The sequence below is a fragment of the Tympanuchus pallidicinctus genome, unplaced genomic scaffold, assembly GCF_026119805.1.
Source record: "Tympanuchus pallidicinctus isolate F22 unplaced genomic scaffold, pur_lepc_1.0 scaffold27, whole genome shotgun sequence".
Classification (NCBI taxonomy): domain Eukaryota; kingdom Metazoa; phylum Chordata; class Aves; order Galliformes; family Phasianidae; genus Tympanuchus; species Tympanuchus pallidicinctus.
Genome location: NW_026294744.1, coordinates 4,671,383 through 4,684,962, shown reverse-complemented (window position 1 = coordinate 4,684,962; position 13,580 = coordinate 4,671,383). Strand labels below are relative to the sequence as shown.

Genomic DNA, 13,580 nt, shown 5'->3' with positions numbered 1-13,580 from the left:
TAATTAGTTAATCATAAAGTCATTTATAATCTAAAATACAATAAGAACGCTAGTACAGGAGCTGAAAAGATAGCTTAAAGCTTGCTGAATAGTGAGTCATTAACTGATGTTAGAGTTTTCAAAAACTGTAGCAACTGAAGACTGTTGAGGTTTGAGTAAAAAATGGTCTGGTTTCTCAGACACTCATGTTACCTTTGTGCAGTTTGAGTCACTGCAGTTAGTTAAAAATGCCAAATATAGTGCCTTCATGTCATTTTGCCCCTGGTATTCTTCCGTGGCTATGGCAAAGGAGTACAATTTTACATAATAATTTATGAAATGTAATGAAGTCATTTTGAAAGTCAGTGACTTCTCCATGAAGTAATTTTATGGTATGCATTTAAGGAGAGGATCACTTACAGCAAGATTAATAAAGCCTTGAAAAATACGAAGAGAAAATTGTAGGAGTTACCAGCTTCTGGAAAGCCAGTGAGTTATCTAATCGTGGTGTGAAACAGGTTTTGTACAGTAGTTCAGAGAATAAGTAAAACATCTGATTGAACACACTTCTTTTTTTCTTCCTTTTAGGCAAGCCTGTAAATTTTGATGACTATCATGATATCCATGTTCCTGCTGTTATCCTAAAGACCTTCCTTAGGGAACTTCCTCAGCCGTTGCTAACCTTTGAGTGTTATGATCCCATTGTTGGAATTACCAGTGAGTATTAATCCAGTTTTAGGAAAATTCATACAGCTAATTAAACTGAACCTTGCTAATTCACTGCTGCTTGCTAACCACAGCTCAGTTGGGGGTATGTAACTGTATTAGTGCTTTCACTGCAGCTATTAATGGATAGTGACATAATCTGTACTATTACAAGGTGGGATTCCACCCAGAAGAGGTGAATAAAGTACCTTGTCAAGGAGTTTGAAACATGGGAGTCAGAATCTCTGCTGTTTTACTGAGTATCATGAAGGCTCAGGAAACTGACATGTAGCTCCATACTGGATATACAAGGCACCTAGCACCTTCACTGTTCTTTTCTGGGGTTTGGCTTAACCTTCAGTACAAAAGTGCAAACACATATTTTTAGAGAATGTTTTTGTAGATGTTACAGACTCTATTATAATTATGGTAAATAAGTTGTTATCTTCTCTATCATTCTTCTCGTATTCCCTGTATTTACACTGCCTGATACCCTGATACCAATTTTTAATCTCAGTGTTTTTTCACTCTGTGCATTCGGAGGAATGTAAGAAGAAATAGCCCTGTGACTAGAAGAGCTAATAAAGCCTGGATTCCCATGGATTTGCATCTCAAACATGAGCTTTCTTTTGTCTTCTCTAATGCCCAGAGAGAACTGATATCACAGTGCAGCATTTTTTCATGGTCGGAGCATCTTTATGACCTGCCCTCTCTACTCAGTTACCTAATTCCACAAAATGCATGGGCATATAAAAGACATTGACCTACCCCTCTCTCAAATCTGATCTAATTGTCCCAACAGTTTAAATGTTGACGGCTACCAGCAGATGGATGACAGCACAATATCAGAAGTCTATCCTCTATAGAAAAGCAACTAGAAAAATCAGTCCTTTGGACACTGTTCTCCTCTCTTTTTTTTTCAATCAATTTTCCCTGCTGGCAGTATGGGGAGAATAAAAATCTGCTTTTGCACACACACCAAAAAAGTTCCAATTTTGAAATTACTTTTCTTACAGCTTTCATCGGGCAGAGCTGTGAACCCTGCAGTAAATTGGAAAGATGTTTTTTTCCAAAGCACAAGTTGCTCAAACAAGAAATGTCCAAAATTTTTATGAATATTTTTGCCATTTTGGATGCTACTTTGTCACATAGGACTTACAAATGAAACAAACAAACAAACAAAACCGAAACATACGCAGTGATTAGAAGTTTGGTAACTATCTGCAAGAATTAAAAGATGACCTAATGCCTTCCATACTTGGGACCCCCAACCTCTTTTATCAAATATAGCTGAAATTACCCTGAAGGCTAAGGAGTTATGGTAGGCAAAATCAGATGCATTCACACCTATGAAGTATTTTGTCAAAAGTCATTAAAATCAAAAATTCATCTATCTACAGAGTAACTATCTCAGCATGTTAAAAAAAAATAAAATAAGTCTCTTCACAGGTTGGTTGTAGAAATTGAGGGAATAAGGATAGTCATTCAGAACAGTGTAAAGAATAGATGAAGTTTGGGAAAGGGATAGGGGAATGGTAATTTTTATTGAGTTAATCTTCTGTCTTTCTGTACAGTAAGTTACTTTTTGCAAGAGCTAATTAAAAAAAAGAAAACATCTGAAAAGAACCTGAAAGCAATGCATTACCCTAATGCTGAGGTTTTTAGCACAGCAAAACATCTATGAAGCTTTCAATCCATGCTATTTTTATCAGTGTTTTAAATGTTGGCAAAGTTTGCTTTTGAAAGATGCAGTTAAAGAGAATTTCTCCTTGGGCTTTTTTGTTACTCAGTGTGATGTCCACTATTGTTTCTTGATACTATGGTGACATCCTACTTTTTAAAGATGCTAAGCTTGAGAGCCATTCTGGGCTGCAGCAAAGTTATATTCTCTGTGAATACAGTGCAGAAGGGAGCTCTGAAGAGGTGTGAATGCAGGCAGCTGTCTTGGAATGATTTGAAAATTCTCATTCTGGCTTCTGGAAAGCACTGTGTGATTTATCTATTATATCTCTTAACCCACAAACCCAGAAATGCACTATCACTGCTTTACAATACTTTGAAATTATAGTGAAGCTTTTCTCCTTAGTCTCACTTGAAACATTCTTACAAGAGTTACTCACAGGAGCTGGGAAATAAATCAGCTGAGAGACTGACCAAAAAAAAAAAAAAAAAAAAAAAAGGGAGTTGAAACTTTAAGCTTGTAGTTTTCAAAGAACTTCTTACAGAGCTGTGAATGCTGCTCATGAGTTCCTTTGCCCAGTATTGGTACACTTTCTGAATTATTTACCCTGCAGAAGGCTGACAAAAAAATTCTTGTGACTCACATTTTTTGTCTTACTGGAACTGATAGCTCTGCAGTAGTAAAAATATCAACGCAGCTCACCGGGGCATAGCTTCATGTATTTAAATCACAGCTTAAGGGAACTTCTAACATGCTGGAGTTTTGTGCCTGCAGACATGCTTATATGAATCTCTAGCTACGTCAGGGAGAGAGAGAAAAATGGAGCAAATGGAGAAAAAAACATTAGCACAAATGAGCTGGTTAGGTCAGATATGACTGTAATCATGAGTACTTTTTCCAGCTAGGTGTTAAACTTCCAGTACTGAATTTATTAAAATATTCCAGCAAAAATAATAGTAATAAAATCATTTGGAGCAATGTTCAAAATGTATTCCAGTGCTAGCATATTCTTAATCAGATTGTCTCACTGAGTCTGGGGTCTGGTTCCAGTTCTGCCCATCTGTAGGAATATGTTAATGAATCTGATTTGGCTCATCTCTAGAAAATTCTTATTCACCCAAATGTCCATCTCGTAAATCTTTGTCCAAGAAAGAAGTTTCCAGCCGAATCACAGAAGTGTGTTTGGAGTTAGTAGAGTGCCAAAAAAGAGCTTTGCAGGACCGAGTCTCAGCAAGAATAAAATCAAGGTATAAAAAGTAGACATCTGGATACAATGCATGAAGAGATAATGGATTCAAAACAAGACCTTGGCTACTTCACTGAGTGGGGAAAATATTCTTAGCCATATATATGAAAATACTAAATATGATAGGCTTATCCTAAGAGGCAGCCCAACCTACTGTCATGGGGATAGACATTAATAAAGGTGATTTTTTGTGTCCAGCTCTACAGACAGATAGCTGAAGTAATTCCAGGTGATATAAAAAAGGTGTCATTTCTTGGTAATACGTTGATGCTTCTGGGTTAATTTAAGACTGACTTTGATATTGCAGGTGTGGAGAGCTGTTTACGAGTAACCAGATGTAAACAAATCATTCAAGGACTTCCTGAACACAATTACATTGTTCTGAAATATCTGATATGCTTTCTCCATATGGTGAGTATATAGGAAAAAATTCCAAAAGTACAGCCAATCATTTCTTTACATCTAGTAAAGCTTTGTGCTAAACAGTGGTCTCAGCCATACAGTCACCATGAAATTCTTTACATGTAAGAAGTAGTACTGTGTGAATTTAATTGAAACTGTGCCTTCACTGGAATATTTAGAAGTCTGCTCTCCTCCGTTGCCCATTCACTAATGTATGTTTTAGTGACTTTTTTTCCTATTTTGGAATGAAAAATATTAAAAATAGTAGTTGAGTATCTTTTAGTGCTGCAGAAAAAGTACATAACATGATTTTTTCCCCAAAGTGTAAATTCTGGCACCTAAAACTTTAAGTATGTATTTATGTCACTTTAGAAAATTATTAAAAAATATTGGTGACCTTTAGAAAAGTAATCAGCAAAATATTTTATATTTTACTTTAAAAACAACTTTTTCTTGTTTAAAATAGCCTTTAATTCTGTAACAGTACATTCTCAAACAAAAATACTTAATCATGCCCTTTTGCAGTATTTTTGTGTTCAGAATAAATGAATCATTTTTTAATTGTTATTCATATTCCAACAAGTTTGGGACTTTGGGAAACCTCAATTATAGTCATTCTGCAGCTGTCCTGTTGTTACTAGTTTATGTGCAGGAAAAGACAGTAATAAGAGTGTAATTTTTCCTCCATCCCACCTTATTCAATGTATTACCTTTTCAAATTGCATTTTTCAAGCCCAGGTGCCTAAAATTGAGAATTCTGGTTTAGATGATGTCTAAATAAAAGGATCTATCCTTCAGAAGACTTAAGAGCCCATCAAAGTAATGACAGATATGGAATGACATTTATTTTCCTCCTCATTAATTGTTATTGGGTTACGACTATGTTTGCCATATTCTAGCCATTAGCATATTTCAAAAAGAAGGATATTTAATACTTTTTTTTTTGTACTGAAACATTACAGAGAGGCAAGATCAAAGGAAACACGCTGCTATGACCCTTGCACTGACAACACTGGCAAGGTTGTTGTAATACTCACATGTTCATTTACTGCTCCTTAACTGAACTCTAATGCTGTTAAGAAAATCCTCATGTCATTTGCTATTATTTTATCAACTGATATGTCTCCTCAGTATTATGAATTGTGTAAGTGACTTTATTCCAGTAATAGATGGACCATCTCAATTCATTTCTTAAGAGCTGAGCACTTGAGATGTTAATGAGGTGTGCAAAAGTACGACATAGTGTTCTCTGTAATTGGGCAACAGAAGATAGCATTATTTTTGAGTGTTCCTTGTTATATAAGGCTACATGTCAAATTGATGTTAGTGCTCAGCTCTGCAATTTTTGCTGATCCATAGCTTTTCATCTTTAATGTCTTGGGGAATATTTGCATGTGGAAAGGTCAAGGGAATGTGAAGCAATCTCGAAACTAGAGATTTCTATTCACTGCAGATTAGTGCAGTGCACAAGCTGACACAATTCAAATGTAGACTGCTCTACCACTAATCCTAGTTCTCACCTGCAAGCATCAACCTTCTTACATGCATGAGCCAATTTAATTCTTCCTGAGCTCAACCTTGAGTAGTGCTAGAGATACTTGTGGTAATTTCATGAAGTGGAATGAATTGTAATCACTGGATGTAGGTTTTGAGCACCGTAAGTTTGATACAGGCTTGTGGAAGAAAGAAAAAAAACAGAAGTATTTTCTCTGCAGTCTCAGCCCCCCAACTGAATGAAATGACTACTTCTACTCCAAGGGCACTACAGCAAGACAGTGCAACTTCTACAGACGTAAAAGATTTGCATTTCAAAAATACATCCATGTTTCTTAACCTTAAACTGGCAGTTATTTTGCCAGTAATGAGCCCAGGATGCTGTGAAAGGTCTGTGCTGTCTCCACTTTGCAGTGCATGTAGCTGCTAGAGAGGGATCTGAAGCTCCAACATGGACTGAGGTCTGCAGGCAAAATCAGACAGCTGGGAGTGAGGGGCAGAACAGCTCATATATTCCCCATTCTTTACTATATCTTTCTGTCCCTTTATTCATGCCTGATGAAGAATAATGATGGCTGACTTGCCTCAAGCAGCTATTGCAAAACTCTGCCAAATTCAAAATGTCAATATGGAGCAAATAGAAAAAAATAAACAAGGTTTTGTGGCGTGTGAGCTACATTTCAGAGCTGAAAATGAAGCACCATAGTTAAAGCCAAGTACAAGCTGAGGGGGGGAAAAAAAAAAGCTCTGAATTGCTTTGAATTAGTGTTTTATCGCAATCACTTGTCCAATTTAAAAGTGTAATTAGCACCAGTAAAGCTTGGATATGGCTGGGGGATGGGTCACGTTGGGAAAGATTAGATGACTGAGCGTGATGAAGCAGACACGAGCAGCTGGCATCTCTACGAGGCAAGCAGAGAGCGGGGATAGAAACTTGCATTTCCAGTAAGTTTTGGGGGATATTTAATATCTAGCAGTTTTCTTCTGAAAATGTTTTTTGGGGTTCTGTTGATGATTGTGAGTACAAAGTTCAAAGGTGATGATTTCCTTACAATTTTAAAATGTATAGCAATTGGATGTTTTGACCTTCTATCATTTCACTATTTAATTTCATTATGTAAAATAGTGGCAGACTAGTGTTACTCCTGCAGTGTTCATGAGGGTGCTGGAATGAATGTATGTGGAATTGAAATACTGATACAATTTTGCTGCAGGAAGCTGACTCTTGCATGATGGACATGTATTTTTACATTTATTGATGTCGCACTAAATCTTCAGTGTTTACTTCCAATTATTAGCATAGGAATTTGCAGATTTTATCTGAAGGCTAGGAAAAAGATTTCTAGATGATTTATTTTCAATATTATCTGTTGCTACTTAATGATTTTTCTATACATGTCCTAGTTAAAGAGAACAACGAGCTGGAAATGTGTAGGTCTTTCTTGTCACACTTTTCTGTGATGTTCAGATGTCTTCAAAGACAAAATGTAGGTCCTTAGAGAATTGTCTTTTATTAGTTTCTGAAATTGATAGAGCAAGCGTATTCTTACTTGAAATGGTGACAGTAGTTTTGTGATGGAATCAAAGAAAGAGTCTAGGGGGTTAGTCCAAATGTTAAATATGTCATTTGTACTTCTCAGAGCACATTTCTGGGCTATGAGCTACTTAGAAGACACCAAAAAGTGCTGATCTTGGATGATCATGTGTGGGAAGAAAATACTAATTGCTTGTGATAGTGCTGTCAGTGAAGTAGATTTGATTGTGATGTTTGAGAAAGAAATCTGGCATTGGAGTACTGGAGGAGTTGAAGTAGCTTGAAGCCAGATTCCGTCAGGGAGGGATAAAGCCATTACCATTGTTATGAACGGGTGACGAGAAACTGGAAAGCAACTCTGCTGAAAGGAATTTGGGGATTCTGGTTGTCAGTGAGTTGAACATGAGTCAGCAGCATGCCCTGGCAGCCAAAAAGGCCAACTATATCCTGTGGTACATCAGGCACAGCACTACTAGCTGGTCAGGCTCTGCTCTACTCTGCACTGTGTGCAGTTTTGGGCACAACAATACAAGAAGGGCTTCAAACTATTACAGGGTGTCCAAAGGAGGCCTACAAAGCTGGTGAAGGGTTTAGTGGACAGGATGTATAAGGAATGCCTGAGGCCCCTTGGTTTCTTCAGCCTTGAGAAGAGGAGGCTGAGGGGGGGCCTCATGGTGGCCTACAGCTTTCACAGGAGAGGGGGAGTGGAGGGGCAGGCGCTGATCTTTTGGAATCATTAAATCATGGAATTGCTTAGGTTGGAAGGGACCTCAGAGATCTTCTAGTTCCAGCCACCATCATGGACAGGACCCCATCCAACCTGACCTTGAATGCCACTGTGGATGGGGCATCTATAACTTCTCTGGGCAACCTGTTGCAATGCCTCAACAGTCTCTGAGTAAAGAATTTCTTCCTAGCATGTAATCTAATTTTCCCCTCTTTTAGTTTAAAGCCATTCCTGCTCATCCTATAATTATTGAACCATGTGAAAATTTGGTCTCTCTCCTGCTTATAAGCTCCCTTCAAATATTTGAGGATTGCAGTGAAAACTCCCTGGAGCCTTCTCCAAGCTGAACAAACCCAGCTCCCTCAATCTTTCTTTCATAGGAGAGATGCTCCAGACCTTCTCTCTGTTGACAGTGACAGGACTTGAGGGAAAGGCATGGAGATGCAACAGGAGATGGTCAGTTTGGAAATTAAGAAGAAGTTCACCAGGGAGTGATTGTTGATGGGACAGGCTCCTCAGGGCAGTGGTCATGGCCTCAGTCTGCCAGAGTTCAAGAAGCATTTGGATTGTGTTCTCAGTATACGGTTTGAATTTTGAGTGGTCCTACTCGCAGCTAGGAGCTGGAATTGATTATCCTTGTGAATCCTTTCCAATTCAGGATTTCTATCATTCTTTGAAAGGGCTTCCTTGCTTGCAGTTCTCGTTGAGCCAGCAAGATTATTGTGGAGAGAGAGTAGGTTTCAGTTGCAGGCTTTTTCTCTAATCTGCTGAGGAAAGAATTGCTCTGCAATTTGTAATAAAACAACATGCTATGTCTTCCTTGAATTGCTGAGTGTCAGGCTAATTGATGACTCACAGAAAAGACAGTGTAGCTCTGCCTCAGATATAATCACTGTTTCATTTTATGTTATGTATTTTCACTCTCAGGGGAGAGGCTGTGTCATGGGTATTTTTGTTGATTGTTTCAACATTGTCTGCCTCCTTGAAATGTTCATGAAGTTATATTGGACTGAAAGAGGTGGTTTCATCTTGGGATTAGAAATATTCTATGTGACAGCTGACTGAGAATTAACAAAAAAAAAAACAACCACAAAACTAGTTCTGTCAGCAAGTTGCAGTGCTGTTGCTTTGGACTGAAGAACTGGCATTTGAAGGAAACAGCAAATTTGAGCTGAATGTGTTTCAGCTAGCACTCCAAGACAGTGCCTGCACACAGCCAGCAGGATAGTGTGCCAGGAGCACCCCTATAAACCAGGAAAAACACAACTGCAACAGGTGTAGCTCCTTCCACCTTTTTCTGTCCTCCAGTACTATACAAATAGCTTTTGTGCTATCAAAGGTACTTATCTATACCTAAAGTACCTCCCCGGGATATGCAGCAAATGTGTTTGTTTTCATGCTATAAAAAACACCAATGTGAGGGGGGCTGCAGCAGAGCTCTCATGTTATTTTTGAGACTTCCTGGTGAAAGAACTGCCACAAATAATTTGTTCTAAGTCATAGAGACTGCTTGGCACAACATTACCCTCTATGGATGTAGTCAGGATGGGTCACTTGACGTTAGAGCCAAAGCATCAGTGCTTAACCTTATCACATTTAGCTTTATTCAAAGACCATTTTCATCAGGATTACACTTATGTCTATGTCTCCTTGTTAACAGAATGATTATCATCATCCTAATTATTTTTCCTTATCAGTTACTTTGGTAGCAGTTTAGTGTTTGCTACACTGCTGTAGTACAATGAACTCTTCTTTAAGCTGATCTCATCTGAAGCATATTAAAGGAATGAAAATAGCTTGCTGGTTTGCTTTTTTTTTCTGTATAGTTAAATAGTTGAGAGTTGAGAGCATTATGTGTAGGTCAGCAAGCTCTATGCAGTTCATACTCAAGAGAGAATGATGTGGGTTTTGCATAAGGTCATGGAGCAGGCATTGCTGTTTAATCTGATGACCCTTATTCTCACGTTGTGAACTCAATCCTCTGAAAAGATGATTATGGCAACAGTATGCCCTTATTAAAACTCCCTTCCTTTATCCAGCCCTGCTTCATGACCTTAGAATCAATTGAATCCTTTAATATTTGTAGCACTGTTGTATCTCTAATGGCCTAGGTGGTTAAGGCAAAGATTGGAAGGAAAAATAATACCTCTCACTGCAACAAAAAAATGTGGTTAGGAAGAAAATGCTAACCTTTTGGCACATACGTGTTTCTTCATGTCTCATAAGGGAAAAAAATGCATCCTGCATGCATGTCTGAAGGATTTTATATCCCTTCATGGCTGACCAAGCAGGCTTCTTGCTAGGTAGAACACCGAGGAGCCAGAGACAGAGGGAAAAGAAACATGTGTTACTGAGTAGAGGGAAGTTTATGTATCTGCTCACATGATTGTAGCATTCCTTAGATTTTTTTTTCTCTTGTACCATCAGAGTTTCCATAATACTACTAAGCTGTCTTTTCAGGAGACCCTATGGAAAAGCCAGAAATGGAGAGATGCTGAGAAGCGCAGGTTTTTGGTTTCCTGTTCCACTTGAAATAGTAGTACACAGGAATATTTAACTAATACTTCCCCATTCTATTCCAGGTTGACAACTTCAGAGCAACCTGTACATCACAGTTTAGACAATATTACAGTTACAGACCATATTCTTATTGCTGATGAAAAACTGCAGCTATCAGTCTGGGAAGAAGTGGCTGAACTAATAATGTCATAGAATCATGGAGTAACTTAGACTTTAGAGGAGAGGACCCTAAAGATCATCTAGTTGCAACTTTCCTGCTATGGGCGACTTTGCCAGCCACTAGATCAGGCTGCCAGGACTCATCCAATCTGTCCTTGAATGCCTTCAGAGATGGGGCATCCACAGCCTGTCTGGGCAACCTGTTCAAGCACCTCACCACCACCACTCTGAATAAAAAATTTCTTCCTAACATCTAACCTGATTTTCCCCTCTTTTAGTTTTAAGTAATGCCCCTTTGTCCTACCACTATCAGATCCTGGAAAAACTTGTTTCCCTTTCTTCTTGTAATTTCCCTTTAAGTACTGGAAGGCCACAGGAAGGTCTCACTGGAATCTTCTCTTCTCCAACTTAAAAAAGCCCAATTCCCTCAGCCTTCCTTCATAGAAGAGGTGCTCCAGATTTTGTTCATCTTTCCTCTGGGTCTGCTCCAACAGCTCTGCATCTTTACTGGGAACAGCAGACTTGGATACAGTACTCCAGATGGGGCTGTACAAGAGCAGAGGGAGGGTGGCAATCACCTCTCTCTCCCTGTTGTTCACCCCTCTCTTTGATGCAGCCCAGGATACGGTTAGCTTTCTGGGCTGCAAGCACACACTGCTGGCTCTTGTCCAGCTTTTCATTCATCAGGACCCATCAAAAAAGACAGAGAGCTGTTGGAGAGGGTCCAGATGAGAGCCACCAAGATGATGAGGGACTGGAGCACCTCCCCTGCGAAGACAGGCTGAGGGAGCTGGGCTTGTTCAGCCTGGAGAAAAGAAGACTGCAGGGTGACCTCATTGCAGCCTTTCAGTACCTAAAGGGAGCCTACAAACAGGAGGGGAGTCAACTCTTTGAAAGGGTAGATAACAGCAGGACAAGGGGAAATGGTTTTAAGTTGAGGGAGGGAAGATTTGGGTTGGATGTCAGGGGGAAGTTCTTTACAGAGAGTGGTGAGGTGCTGGAACAGGCTGCCCAGAGGGGCTGTGGATGCCCCATCCCTGGAGATGTTCAAGGCCAGCTTGGATGGGGCCCTGGGCAGCCTGGTCTAGTATTAAATGTGGAGGTTGGTGGCCCTGCATGTGGCAGGGGTTTGGAGTTTCATGATCCTTGAGGTCCCTTCCAACCCTGGCCATTCTGTGATTCTGTGTGACACCCAAGCCTTCTCTGCAGGGCTAGGAGTCCTTCTCTCAGTCTGTACCTATATCTGGGATTGCCTTGATCCAAGTGCAACACCTTGCAATTGGCCTTGTTAAATCTTAATAGATTCTTGTGTGCCTGCTTTTTGTACGTGTCCAGCTCCCTTTGGATGATATCCCTCCCTTTCATTGTGTCATTCTGTCAACTGTACTACTCAGCTTGGTGTCATCAGCAAATTTGCAGAGGGTACCCTTGATCCCACTGTATCTCATTGATAAAGACGCCGCAGAGCACTTGTCCCAAGACAGATCCCTGGAGGACACCACTCATGACTGGCCTCTGCCTAGGTACAGAGCCATTGACAACAACCTTCTGGCTATGACCACTCAACCAATTCTTATCCACCTAATAATCAAGGAGGATGTCAGGAGGAATGTCAGGAAGAATAAAAGCACATTCAAATTGCTGACTGTTTGCAGTAACAGTGAACTTATCACCCAGACCGTAGATACCAACCACGCAGTGCAGGAGAGGCAAAACATGCACAAATGCCCTGACAACTTTATACAGAAAATAAAATTATTTCTGCTGCCCACTTTAGAGTTCAAGTCTACAGATATTTTTAGGGCACATCACCTAGATAGAGAGCAGAGTTCAGTGCTGCATGTCTTCTCTACAATCCGTTTTCACCTCCATTTCATCAGGGAAACTAGGGAGATGTGGAGGTACTTAGAAGGGAAAGTCATGCATCAGTGGGAAAAAAAAATAAAATATTTCTAAATCCTTGCAAACAGTTTCAGAATTCTGGAGTTTTATTCTGTAAAGGACATAGCACAAGCAGGTGGAGTAGCTGTTTCTGCCATTCTTCCCTGCCCTCTAGCAGAAAAAACAACAATATTCCATATAGAAAACCCAACACAATTAATTTTCCTAGCAAAAGGAATCAGTGCAGGCTTTTTGCTTGACTTACTGACATCTTTTCTTGTACTTGAGGGATACAGACCCTGGTGGCCCCATTACCTCTCAGCTGCATGGTCAGTCCTCAGGCAGTTAGGAAGCCAGTGATGTACCTGTCGTTAGCAACTATGTTCATCGTTGGCTCATTCTTGATATGGTAGGCTCTTTTGTCTCTCAGTCACAGGGTGTGTGCCTGCAATGTACTAGTTTATGTTTTTATTTTTCAGGTTTCACAGGAGAGCATATATAATAGAATGACAGCATCCAGCTTGGCCTGTGTCTTTGGCTTGAATTTGATCTGGCCATCTAAAGGAACAGCCTCTCTGAGTGCTCTGGTGCCTCTGAATCTCTTCACTGAACTACTAATAGATTTCTACATGAATATATTCAACTCCCGAACAGTGCCTGGTGAGATCTTACCTTAATGCTCCCAGAAAGGGAGGTGAAGTTTGTCTGCCTGAAGGGAAGGTCTGAGCATCTCAACTGCCAGAGCAGTTCCTGCAAAAGACATTTTCAGTTCTATACCTTTCCAAGTATCTTCGGATAGTGAGGGAAGTACTTTATTGCAGATATTCTCCTCTCATAAGAGAACCATGTACAGGTTAAATATGAGAAGTTAAAGTGAAACCCCTTATTCAACTTCAGCAGTTCTGATACATTAAAACAAACAAACAAACAAACAAACACAGTTGTGACAGTAGGTGATGCTGTTATTTGTGTAAGGATCTGAACACCTCACTATATGGTATTATTTACTGGGATCATGCAGAACTTTGTTCTGGACCACTCCTGTCTGTACAGTTTTCTATTATTAATATTATTATTTGAATACAAGTTTGTTAGAGATTTCTGTAATAAATTAATAAAGATGGAATTGATTTTTAAGATACCAAAATTTCTAGAGCTACTTTTCCCTATATTTAAGTATCTTGTTTTTCTCAGTACTCCCAATGTTTGGACTGCTTGCTTCTGCAGTTTAAGTTAATGGAAATTTGTTCTT

At 39.5% G+C, this 13,580-nt stretch overlaps 1 protein-coding gene across 5 annotated transcripts in view; it reads left to right on the top strand.

Moving 5' to 3' along the window:
- Positions 1 to 13,266, top strand: part of ARHGAP8 (Rho GTPase activating protein 8) — a 75,578-nt gene extending 62,312 nt beyond the window's left edge. For all 5 annotated transcript variants that reach the window (XM_052690709.1, XM_052690705.1, XM_052690706.1 and 2 more), the window contains 3 exons: positions 568 to 696; positions 3,919 to 4,022; positions 12,808 to 13,266. In XM_052690709.1, the coding sequence (XP_052546669.1) occupies positions 568 to 696; positions 3,919 to 4,022; positions 12,808 to 13,005 (431 nt within the window). In that variant the 3' untranslated portion in view covers positions 13,006 to 13,266. The remainder of the gene's footprint in view (positions 1 to 567; positions 697 to 3,918; positions 4,023 to 12,807) is intronic.
- Positions 13,267 to 13,580: the final 314 nt, after the last annotated feature.